General features: G+C 49.0%; 1 protein-coding gene across 25 annotated transcripts in view; it reads right to left on the minus strand.

Annotated features, from left to right (window-relative positions):
- The window catches only part of SORBS2 (sorbin and SH3 domain containing 2), a 532,357-nt gene that overhangs the window by 9,478 nt on the left and 509,742 nt on the right, over positions 1 to 13,137 (minus strand). For all 25 annotated transcript variants that reach the window (XM_063920786.1, XM_063920787.1, XM_063920776.1 and 22 more), the window contains one exon: positions 644 to 750. In XM_063920786.1, coding sequence (XP_063776856.1) covers positions 644 to 750 — 107 coding nt within the window. The remainder of the gene's footprint in view (positions 1 to 643; positions 751 to 13,137) is intronic.

Below are 13,137 nucleotides of genomic sequence, written 5' to 3' on the forward strand. Positions count from 1 at the left end.
AGGTGGTAATGTCCTGCTTGAAGTGAAAACCAGATAGAGTTACAGCTCCAGCCCTTCACAGACAAATATGCCCATCATCATGACAGCATGATCATGACCGGCTGCATAGCTGGCCATAAATAATAATGTTTTAAAATTGTATTTCTACTATCCTCTCAAAATATGCTATTTCTATACTTTTATGTGTTTAGGGACACATTGGTGCTGATAGTGAGTGTACACATGCGTGTGGCACTGGCCACACCCACAAAGCACTGGCCACAGCAGCTCTGCTTCTCACAGTTGGTCATTGGACACTTTCAGCCCCAGGGTCATGTGGCCCTTAATCTGGACCTGCTTGGAGCCACTGCACTGCTGCAGCACAGGTAACAGCCTACATTTTCTTGTACTTAATTATTTACACCAAAAGTAAAATAAAAAACAGTTTTGAGTGGAATTCACCTAGATATAACCGGGGTACATACTGTAATATGACAGAGAGTCTGCACAGCAGCAGTACAATGATTTAACAGTAGTACTAGAAATTTTGTGATCAACCATGGAACAAGTTGATAACTGTTCTATTTTAGCTTTAATATTTTAGGATTTTTTTTTTGCACTATAATAAGAATTTGTAAGAAGCCAGACACGGAGAGGTACTTACCCACAAACCATCCATCATCACACTTTTCCATGACATCGATCACATCACCTTCCCTTAGTTCCAGCTCATCTTCATTACGTGGGGTATAATTGTACAAGGACTGGTATCTGAGAAGATGCACATACGAGATCAGAACTCTGGGAAGATGCATGGCTCATGCGCAGGTATGCTTATTCTTACTGGTTGTACGTAATGATTCATTATCTCTGTAATCCTGGGGAAGCAGCCTTGCTATATTCATATCAGTATATGGCATACTTAACTACTTTATTTTTCTCCTCACCGGGGGAAGCCCGCAGATGAGACACAGCTATTCAGCTTTGTGGGGTGGAACTGGACTGTCATGTCCATAAAGGCCTACTCCCAAGTCAAAGAAATGCCTGTGATTCGCGGGTCCGCATGTAGGGGAAAGGCTAAAGTGTGATTTGCATATTTAACCCCACCTTATTTCCACTGCTGATGTGTTTTCCATGATTATATTGCTGTCCTGGCCACTTCACTAGGAAGCAGGCGGGTTACAGGAGAGTCACATACCCTTCCGGGGCTCCAGGGGACTACCCTAAAATTAGTCTACCGCAGCTTCCGGAAGGGTTGGCAAGTATGGCATATGGAACACAGTTCTGGACTCTTATTTTCTCTTAAATTATGCTGTACCTGAAAGTTTTATGTTGACAGACAGATAAGATCCATTGTACATAAATAGAGATAGGTCCTTCTGGTACATGGATATTTGTGTTTCTCTATCGTCCTAAGTGGATGCTGGGGTTCCTGAAAGGACCATGGGGAATAGCGGCTCCGCAGGAGACAGGGCACAAAAAAGTAAAGCTTTACTAGGTCAGGTGGTGTGCACTGGCTCCTCCCCCCATGACCCTCCTCCAGACTCCAGTTAGATTTTGTGCCCGAACGAGAAGGGTGCAATCTAGGTGGCTCTCCTAAAGAGCTGCTTAGAGAAAGTTTAGTTTAGGTTTTTTTTCTTTACAGTGAGTCCTGCTGGCAACAGGATCACTGCAACGTGGGACTTAGGGGGAAAGTAGTAAACTCACCTGCATGCAGAGTGGATTTGCTGCTTGGCTACTGGACACCATTAGCTCCAGAGGGATCGAACACAGGCCCAGCCGTGGAGTCCGGTCCCGGAGCCGCGCCGCCGACCCCCTTGCAGATGCTGAAGCGTGAAGAGGTCCGGAAACCGGCGGCTGAAGACTCCTCAGTCTTCATAAGGTAGCGCACAGCACTGCAGCTGTGCGCCATTTTCCTCTCAGCACACTTCACTGGGCAGTCACTGAGGGTGCAGAGCGCTGGGGGGGGGCGCTCTGAGAGGCAAATATAAACCTTATACAAGGCTAAAAATACCTCACATATAGCCCATAGGGGCTATATGGAGATATTTAACCCCTGCCTGACTGGAAAAATAGCGGGAGAAGAACCCGCCGAAAAAGGGGCGGGGCCTATCTCCTCAGCACACGGCGCCATTTTCTGTCACAGCTCCGCTGGTCAGAACGGCTCCCAGGTCTCTCCCCTGCACTGCACTACAGAAACAGGGTAAAACAGAGAGGGGGGGCACATTAATGGCTATATATATATATATATTAAAGCAGCTATAAGGGAGCACTTAATATAAGGATATCCCTTGTATATATAGCGCTTTGTGGTGTGTGCTGGCAGACTCTCCCTCTGTCTCCCCAAAAGGGCTAGTGGGTCCTGTCTTCATTAGAGCATTCCCTGTGAGTTTGCGGTGTGTGTCGGTACGTGGTGTCGACATGTATGAGGACGATATTGGTGTGGAGGCGGAGCAATTGCCAAATATGCAGATGTCACCCCCCAGGGGGTCGACACCAGAATGGATGCCTTTATTTGTGGAATTACGTGATGGTTTATCTTCCCTTAAACAGTCAGTTGAGGACATGAGGCGGCCGGACAATCAATTAATGCCTGTCCAGGCGCCTCAAACACCGTCAGGGGCTGTAAAACGCCCTTTGCCTCAGTCGGTCGACACAGACCCAGACACGGGCACTGATTCCAGTGACGACGGTAGAAATTCAAACGTATTTTCCAGTAGGGCCACACGTTATATGATTTTGGCAATGAAGGAGACGTTACATTTAGCTGATACTACAGATACCGTAAAACAGGGTATTATGTATGGTGTGAAAAAACTACAAACAGTTTTTCCTGAATCAGAAGAATTAAATGACGTGTGTGATGAAGCGTGGGTTGCTCCTGATAAAAAGTTGATAATTTCAAAAAAGTTATTGGCATTATACCCTTTCCCGCCAGAGGTTAGGGCGCGCTGGGAAACACCCCCTAAGGTGGACAAGGCGCTCACACGCTTATCCAAACAAGTGGCGTTACCCTCTCCTGAGACGGCCGCACTTAAGGATCCATCAGATAGAAAGATGGAAGTTATTCAAAAGAATATATACACACATGCAGGTGTTATACTACGACCAGCTATAGCAACTGCCTGGATGTGCAGTGCTGGAGTAGTTTGGTCAGAATCCCTGATTGAAAATATTGATACCCTAGATAGGGACAATGTTTTACTGTCGTTAGAACAAATAAAGGATGCATTTATCTATATGCGTGATGCACAGAGGGATATTTGCACACTGGCATCTCGGGTGAGTGCTATGTCCATTTCAGCCAGAAGAGCCTTATGGACACGACAGTGGACAGGCGATGCGGATTCAAAACGTCACATGGAGGTTTTGCCGTATAAAGGGGAGGAGTTATTTGGAGTTGGTCTATCAGACTTGGTGGCCACGGCTACTGCCGGGAAATCCACTTTTTTACCTCAAGTCACTCCCCAACAGAGAAAGGCACCGACCTTTCAACCGCAGCCTTTTCGCTCCTACAAAAATAAGAGAGCAAAGGGCTTGTCGTACCTGCCACGAGGCAGAGGAAGAGGGAAGAGACACCAACAGGCAGCTCCTTCCCAGGAACAGAAGCCCTCCCCGGCTCCTGCAAAAACCTCAGCATGACGCTGGGGCCTCTCAAGCGGACTCGGGGACAGTGGGGGGCCGTCTCAAAAATTACAGCGCGCAGTGGGCTCACTCGCAGGTAGACCCCTGGATCCTGCAGATAATTTCTCAGGGGTACAGGTTGGAATTAGAGACGGATCCTCCTCATCGTTTCCTGAAGTCTGCCTTACCAACCGTCTCTTCCGAAAGGGAGAGGGTGTTGGAAGCCATTCACAAGCTGTACGCTCAGCAGGTGATAGTCAAAGTACCCCTATTACAACAAGGAAAGGGGTATTATTCCACTCTATTTGTGGTACCGAAGCCGGATGGCTCGGTAAGGCCTATTCTAAATCTGAAGTCCTTGAACCTCTACATAAAAAAGTTCAAGTTCAAGATGGAGTCACTCAGAGCAGTGATAGCGAACCTGGAAGAAGGGGACTTTATGGTATCCTTGGACATCAAGGATGCGTATCTACACGTTCCGATTTACCCCGCACACCAGGGGTACCTCAGGTTCATTGTTCAAAACTGTCACTATCAGTTTCAGACGCTGCCGTTCGGATTGTCCACGGCACCTCGGGTCTTTACCAAGGTAATGGCCGAGATGATGATTCTTCTTCGAAGAAAAGGCGTATTAGTTATCCCATACTTGGACGATCTCCTAATAAGGGCAAGGTCCAGAGAACAGCTGGAGACAGCTTTAGCACTATCTCAAGAGGTGCTAAGACAACACGGGTGGATTCTGAATATTCCAAAATCCCATTTAATCCCGACAACTCGTCTGCTGTTCCTAGGAATGATTCTGGACACGGTTCAGAAAAAGGTTTTCCTTCCAGAGGAAAAAGCCAAGGAGTTATCCGATCTGGTCAGGAACCTCCTAAAACCAGGGAAAGTGTCAGTACATCAATGCACAAGAGTCCTGGGAAAAATGGTGGCTTCTTACGAAGCAATTCCATTCGGCAGATTCCATGCAAGAATATTCCAAAGGGATCTGTTGGACAAATGGTCAGGGTCGCATCTGCAGATGCACCTGCGAATAACCCTGTCACCAAAGACAAGGGTGTCACTTCTGTGGTGGTTGCAGAAGGCTCACCTATTAGAAGGCCGCAGATTCGGCATTCAGGATTGGATCCTGGTGACCACGGACGCCAGCCTGAGAGGCTGGGGAGCAGTCACACAAGGAAGAAACTTCCAGGGAGTATGGACGAGTCTGGAAAAGTCTCTTCACATAAACATTCTGGAACTAAGAGCAATCTACAATGCTCTAAGCCAGGCGGAACTTCTCCTGCAAGGAAAGCCGGTGTTGATTCAGTCGGACAACATCACGGCGGTCGCCCATGTAAACAGGCAGGGCGGCACAAGAAGCAGGAGTGCAATGGCAGAAGCTGCCAAGATTCTTCGCTGGGCGGAGAATCACGTGATAGCACTGTCAGCAGTGTTCATCCCGGGCGTGGACAACTGGGAAGCAGACTTCCTCAGCAGACACGATCTTCATCCGGGAGAGTGGGGTCTACATCCAGAAGTCTTCAACATGTTAATAGACCGTTGGGAAAGACCAATTGTAGACATGATGGCGTCTCGCCTCAACAAGAAACTGGACAAATATTGCGCCAGGTCAAGAGATCCACAGGCAATAGCTGTGGACGCACTGGTAACTCCTTGGGTGTACCAGTCAGTGTATGTGTTTCCTCCTCTGCCGCTCATACCAAAGGTATTGAAGATCATACGGCAAAGAAGAGTAAGAACAATACTAGTGGTTCCGGATTGGCCGAGAAGGACTTGGTATCCGGAACTTCAAGAGATGCTCACGGACGAACCGTGGCCTATACCTCTGAGAAGGGACCTGCTACAGCAGGGTCCCTGTCTTTTTCAAGACTTACCGCGGCTGCGTTTGACGGCATGGCGGTTGAACGCCAGATCCTAAAAGGGAAAGGCATTCCAGAAGAAGTCATTCCTACCTTGATTAAGGCACGGAAGGAAGTCACCGTGAAACATTATCACCGCATTTGGCGAAAATATGTAGCGTGGTGCGAGGATCGGAGGGTTCCGACGGAGGAATTCCAACTGGGTCGTTTCCTACATTTCCTGCAATCAGGATTATCTATGGGTCTCAAATTGGGATCCATTAAGGTTCAAATTTCGGCCCTGTCAATATTCTTCCAAAAAGAATTGGCCTCTGTCCCTGAGGTCCAGACTTTTGTCAAGGGAGTACTGCATATACAGCCTCCTGTGGTGCCTCCGGTGGCACCGTGGGATCTAAATGTAGTTTTAGATTTCCTCAAATCCCATTGGTTTGAACCATTGAAAAAGGTGGATTTGAAATATCTCACATTGAAAGTGACTATGTTACTAGCCCTGGCCTCTGCCAGGAGAGTATCTGAATTGGCGGCTTTATCTTATAAAAGTCCTTATCTAATCTTCCATTCGGATAGGGCAGAACTGCGGACTCGTCCGCATTTTCTCCCTAAAGTGGTATCAGCATTTCATCTGAACCAACCTATTGTGGTGCCTGCGGCCACTAGCGACTTGGAGGACTCCAAGTTGTTGGACGTTGTCAGAGCCTTAAAAATATACATTGCAAGGACGGCTGGAGTCAGAAAATCTGACTCGCTGTTTATATTGTATGCACCCAACAAGTTGGGCGCACCTGCTTCTAAGCAGTCGATTGCTCGTTGGATTTGTAACACAATTCAACTTGCACATTCTGTGGCAGGCCTGCCACAGCCTAAAACTGTAAAAGCCCACTCCACAAGGAAGGTGGGCTCATCTTGGGCGGCTGCCCGAGGGGTCTCGGCATTACAACTCTGCCGAGCAGCTACGTGGTCGGGGGAGAACACGTTTGTAAAATTTTACAAATTTGATACCCTGGCAAAGGAGGACCTGGAGTTCTCTCATTCGGTGCTGCAGAGTCATCCGCACTCTCCCGCCCGTTTGGGAGCTTTGGTATAATCCCCATGGTCCTTTCAGGAACCCCAGCATCCACTTAGGACGATAGAGAAAATAAGAATTTACTTACCGATAATTCTATTTCTCGGAGTCCGTAGTGGATGCTGGGCGCCCATCCCAAGTGCGGATTATCTGCAATACTTGTACATAGTTATTGTTAACTAATTCGGGTTATTGTTAAGGAGCCATCTTTAAGAGGCCCTTTCTGTTGTCATACTGTTAACTGGGTTTAGATCACAAGTTGTACGGTGTGATTGGTGTGGCTGGTATGAGTCTTACCCGGGATTCAAAATGCCTCCCTTATTGTGTATGCTCGTCCGGGCACAGTACCTAACTGGAGTCTGGAGGAGGGTCATGGGAGGAGGAGCCAGTGCACACCACCTGACCTAGTAAAGCTTTACTTTTTTGTGCCCTGTCTCCTGCGGAGCCGCTATTCCCCATGGTCCTTTCAGGAACCCCAGCATCCACTACGGACTCCGAGAAATAGAATTATCGGTAAGTAAATTCTTATTTTTAGCTGCACTAATGCTACAAGTAAACCTACTCCCGCTATGCAACTTCTATAACTAAACTTACTCCCGCAAAGTAACTTCTACAAGTAAACCTACTCCCGCTACACAACTTCTATAAGTAAACCTACTACCGCTACGCAACTTCTACAAGTAAACCTATTCCCGCAAAGTAACTTCTACAAGTGAACCTATTCCCGCAAAGTAACTTCTACAAGTGAACCTATTCCCACTACAAAACTTCTACAAGTAAACCTACTCCCGCTACACAACTTCTACAAGTAAACCTACTCCCGCTACGCAACTTCTACAAGTAAACCTACTCCCAGTGGCGTCACAAGGGGGGTGCGGCCCACTCCCGGGTGTCACCAACCGAAGGAGCCGAGTGCTGCACTGTTACATTATGTGCAGCACTCGGCTCCTGTCACTGTGTAGGAGCCAGAACTGCAGGCAGAGCACTCTCTGGGAGACAGCGCGCACCTCCCGAACCCCACAAGTGACTAAAAACCGGGGTTCGGGCGGGACACAAAGCCCCGCCCTTTTTTGGATCTCCAAGCAGCTAAAATAGGTGCTGGAACGTGAAGCCCCGCCCCTCGAGTGAAACTCCGCCCCCTTTTCTCACCGCCACATCGGGTGTCAAGGAGGTAAGTGACGCCTCTGCCTACTCCTGCTATGCAACTTCTACAAGTAAAACTGCTTCGGCTGTGCAACTTCTACACATAAACCTTCTTCCACTGTGGAATTTCTACAAGTAAACCTACTTCGGCTACGTAACTTCTAAAAGTAAACTTACTCCCGCTCCATAACTTCTAAAAGTAATTTTACTGCTGCTCCGTAACTTGTAGAAGCAAACCCACCCCCGCTACGCAACTTCTACAAGTAACACTGCTCCTGCTTTGCAACTTCTACAAGTAAACCTACTCCCGCTACTTGACTTCCTGGCATGTTAAAATCCTATTTCTCGGACGTCCTAAGTGGATGCTGGGACTCCGTAAGGACCATGGGGAATAGCGGCTCCGCAGGAGACTGGGCACAACTAAAGAAAGCTTTAGGACTACCTGGTGTGCACTGGCTCCTCCCACTATGACCCTCCTCCAGACCTCAGTTAGATTCTTGTGCCCGGCTGAGCTGGATGCACACTAGGGGCTCTCCTGAGCTCCTAGAAAGAAAGTATATTTTAGGTTTTTTATTTTACAGTGAGATCTGCTGGCAACAGACTCACTGCAGCGAGGGACTAAGGGGAGAAGAAGCGAACCTACCTAACAGGTGGTAGTTTGGGCTTCTTAGGCTACTGGACACCATTAGCTCCAGAGGGATCGACCGCAGGACCCGACCTTGGTGTTCGTTCCCGGAGCCGCGCCGCCGGCCCCCTTACAGAGCCAGAAGCAAGAAGTGTTCCGGAAAATCGGCGGCAGAAGACTTCTGTCTTCAACAAGGTAGCGCACAGCACTGCAGCTGTGCGCCATTGCTCCTCATGCACACCTCACACTCCGGTAACTGATGGGCGCTGGGGGGGGGGGGGGTGCCCTGAGGGCAATATAAGACACCTTGGCTGGCAAATCATCACAATATATAGTCCCAGGGCTATATATGTGATAAATTACCCCTGCCAGAATCCATAAAAAAGCGGGAGAAAAGTCCGCCAAAAAGGGGCGGGGCTATCTCCCTCAGCACACTGGCGCCATTTTTTCTTCACAGTGCAGCTGGAAGACAGCTCCCCAGGCTCTCCCCTGTAGTTTTCAGGCTCAAAGGGTTAAAAAGAGAGGGGGGGCACTAAATTTAGGCGCAATATAGGTATACAAGCAGCTATTGGGGGAAAAATCACTCAGTTATAGTGTTAATCCCTGCATTATATAGCGCTCTGGTGTGTGCTGGCATACTCTCTCTCTGTCTCCTCAAAGGACTTTGTGGGGTCCTGTCCTCAGTCAGAGCATTCCCTGTGTGTGTGCGGTGTGTCGGTACGGCTGTGTCGACATGTTGGATGAGGAAGGTTACGTGGAGGCGGAGCAGAGGCCGATAAATGGGATGTCGCCCCCTGTGGGGCCGACACCAGAGTGGATGGATAGGTGGAAGGTATTAACCGACAATGTCAACTCCTTACATAAAACGCTGAATGACGTAACAGCTGTGGGACAGCCGGCTTCTCAGCCCGCGCCTGCCCAGGCGTCTCAAAGACCATCAGGGGCTCAAAAAAACGCCCGTTACCTCAGATGGCAGACACAGATGTCGACACGGAGTCTGACTCCAGTGTCGACGAGGTTGAGATATATACACAATCCACTAGGAACATCCGTTACATGATCTCGGCAATGAAAAATGTGTTACACATTTCTGACATGAACCCAAGTACCACATAAAAGGGGTTTTTATTTTTGGGGAGAAAAAGCAGCCAGTGTTTTGTTCCCCCATCAGATGAGTGAATGAAGTGTGTAAAGAAGCGTGGGTTCCCACAATAAGAAACTGGTAATTTCTAAAAAGTTACTGATGGCGTACCCTTTCCCGCCAGAGGATAGGTCACGTTGGGAGATATCCCCTAGGGTGGATAAGGCGCTCACACGTTTGTCAAAAAAGGTGGCACTGCCGTCTTAGGATACGGCCACCTTGAAGGCGCCTGCTGATAAAAAGCAGGAGGCTATCCTGAAGTCTGTATATACACACTCAGGTTCTATACTGAGACCTGCAATTGCCTCAGCATAAATAGTGCTGCTGCAGCGTGGTCTGATACCCTGTGAGATAATATTAATACCCTAGACAGGGATAATATTTTGCTAACAGAGAGCATATTAAAGACGTCGTCTTATATATGAAGGATGCACAGAGGGATATTTGCCGGCTGGCATCCAGAATTAATGCAATGTCCATTCTGCCAGGAGGGTATTAGAAACCCGGCAGTGGACAGGTGATGCTGCCTGTAAGAGGTACATGGAGATTCTGCCTTATAAGGGTGAGGAATTGTTTGGGGATGGTCTCTGGGACCTCGTATCCACAGCAACAGCTGGGAAGAAATTTTTTTACCTCAGGTTTCCTCACAGCCTAAAAAAGCACCGTATTTTCAGGTACAGTCCTTTCGGCTTCAGAAAAGCAAGCGGGTCAAAGGCGCTTCCTTTCTGCACAGAGACAAGGGAAGAAGGAAAAAGCTGCACCAGCAGCCAGTTCTCAGGATCAAAAATCTTCCCCAGCTTCCTCTGAGTCCACCGCATGACGCTGGGGCTCCACAGGTGGAGACAGGTGCAGTAGGGGCGCGTCTCGGGAGCTTCAGGGACCAGTGGGCTTGCCCACAGGTGGATCCCTAGGTTCTACAAATAGTATCACAGGGATACACTGGAGTTCGAGGCGACTCCCCCTCGCCGTTACCTCACATCAGCCTTGCCTGCTGCCCTCGGAGAAAGGTAGTACTGGCGGCAATTCACAAGCTGTACTTCCAGCAGGTGAAATCAAGGTACCCCTCCTTCAACAAGGCCGGGGTTACTATTCCAAAATGTTGTGGTACCGAAACCAGACGGTTCGGTGAGACCCATTTTAAAATTGAAAGCCTTGAACACATATACGAAGGTTCAAGTTCAAAATGAAATCGCTCAGGGCGATTATTGCAAGCCTGGAGAATTTCATGGTATCACTGGACATCAAGGATGCTTACCTGCATGTCCCTATTTACCCTCTTCACCAGGAGTACCTCAAAATTGTGGTACAGGATTGTCATTACCAATTCCAGACGTTGCCGTTGGTCTGTCCCCGGCACTGAGGTATTTACCAAGGTAATGGCCGAAATAATTATCCCGTACTTGGACGATCTCCTTATAAAGGCGAGGTCCAGGGAGCAGTTGTTCGTCGGAGTAGCACTATCTCGGGAAGTGCTACAACAGCACGGCTGGATTCTAAATATTCCAAAGTCGCAGCTGGTTCCTACGACGCGTCTACTGTTCCTGGGTATGGTTCTGGACACAGAACAGGATAAAAAAGGTTTTCTCCCGGAGGAGAAGTCCAAGGAGTTGTCGTCTCTAGACAGAGACCTCCTAATACAAATACAGGTGTCGGTGCATCAATGCACGCGAGCCCTGGGAAAGATGGTAGCTTCTTACGAAGAAATTCCATTCGCCAGGTCCCATGCAAGGATTTTCCAGTGGGATCTGTTGGACAAGTGGTCCGGGTCGCATCTTCAGATGCATCGGCGGATAACCCTGTCTCCAAGGGCCAGGGTGTCGCTGTTGTGGTGGCTGCAGAGTGCTCATCTTCTAGGGGGCCGCAGATTCGGCATACAGGACTGGGTCCTGGTGACCACGGATGCCAGCCTTCGAGGCTGGGGGGCAGTCACACAGGGAAGAAACTTCCAAGGCTATTTACAATGCCCTAAGTCAGGCTAGACCCCTGCTTCAACACCAGCCGGTGCTGCTCCAGTCAGACAACATCACGGCGGTCGCTCATGTAAACCGACAGGGCGGCACAGGAAGCAGGATGGCGATGGCAGAAGCCACAAGGATTCTGCGATGGGCGGAAAATCATGTGTTAGCACTGTCAGCAGTGTTCATTCCCGGAGTGGACAACCGAGAAGCAGACTTTCTCAGAAGACACGACCTCCACACGGGAGAGTGGGGACTTCATCCAGAAGTCTTCCAAATGATTGTACACCGTTGGGAAAGGCCACAGGTGGACATGATGGCGTCCCGCCTCAACAAAAAGCTACAAAGATATTGCGCCAGGTCAAGGGACCCTCAGGCGATAGCTGTGGACACTCTGGTAACACCGTGGGTGTACCAGTCGGTGTATGTGTTCCCTTCTCTGCCTCTCTTACCCAGGGTAAGGAGAATAATAAGAAGGAGAGGAGTAAGAACTATACTCATTGTTCCGGGTTGGCCAAGAAGAGCTTGGTAACCAGAACTCCAAGAAATTATCTCAGAGGACCCATGGCCTCTGCCGCTCAGACAGGACCTGCTGCAGCAGGGGGCCTGTCTGTTCCAAGACGTACCGCGGCTGCGTTTGACGGCATGGCGGTTGAACGCCGGATCCTGAAGGAAAAGGGCATTCCGGAGGAAGTTATCCCTACGCTATTTAAAGCTAGGAAAGAAGTGAACGCAAACCATTATCACCGCATATGGCGGAAATATGTTGCGTGCTGTGAGGCCAGGAAGGCCCCAAAGGAGAAATTTCAGCTAGGTCGATTTCTGCACTTCCTACAGTCAGAGGTGACTATGGGCCTAAAATTGGGTTCCATTAAGGTCCAGAATTCGGCTCTATCGATTTTCTTCCAAAATAAAACTGGCTTCACTGCCTGAAGTTCGGACTTTTGTTAAGGGAGTGCTGCATAGTCAGCCCCCGTTTGTGCCTCCAGTGTCACCGTGGGATCTCAACGTGGTGTTGGATTTCCTGAAGTCGCATTGGGTTGAGCCACTTAAATCCGTGGAGCTATAATACCTCACGTGGAAAGTGGTCATGCTGTGGGCCTTGGCTTCGGCCAGGCGTGTATCAGAATTGGCGGCTTTGTCATACAATAGCCCTTATCTGTATTTTATATGGATAAGGCGGAATTGAGGACTCGTTCCCAATTCCTTCCTAAGGTGGTATCAGTTTTTCATGTGAACCAACCTATTGTGGTGCCTGCGGCTACTTGGGACTTGGAGGATTCCAAGTTACTGGACGTAGTCAGGACCCTAAAAAGTATATGTTTCCAGGACAGCTGGAGTCAGGAAAACTGACTCGCTATTTCTCCTGTATGCACCCAACAAGCTGGGTGCTCCTGCTTCTAAGCAGGCTATTGCTCGCTGGATCTGTAGCACGATTCAACTTGCACATTCTGCGGCTGGACTGCCGCACCCTAAATCTGTAAAAGCCCATTCCACGAGGAAAGTGGGCTCTTCTTGGGCGGCTGCCCCCGGCTTTACAACTTTGCCGAGCTGTTGCTTGGTCGGGTTAAAACATTTTTGTAAGAGTCTACAAGTTTGATACCCTGGCTGAGGAGGACCTAGAGTTTGCTCATTCGGTGCTGCAGAGTCATCCGCACTCTCCCGCCCGTTTGGGAGCTTTGGTATAATCCCCATGGTCCTTACGGAGTCCCAGCATCCACTTAGGACGTCAGAGAAAATAAGAT

This window comes from Pseudophryne corroboree, chromosome 1, assembly GCF_028390025.1.
Source record: "Pseudophryne corroboree isolate aPseCor3 chromosome 1, aPseCor3.hap2, whole genome shotgun sequence".
NCBI lineage: Eukaryota > Metazoa > Chordata > Amphibia > Anura > Myobatrachidae > Pseudophryne > Pseudophryne corroboree.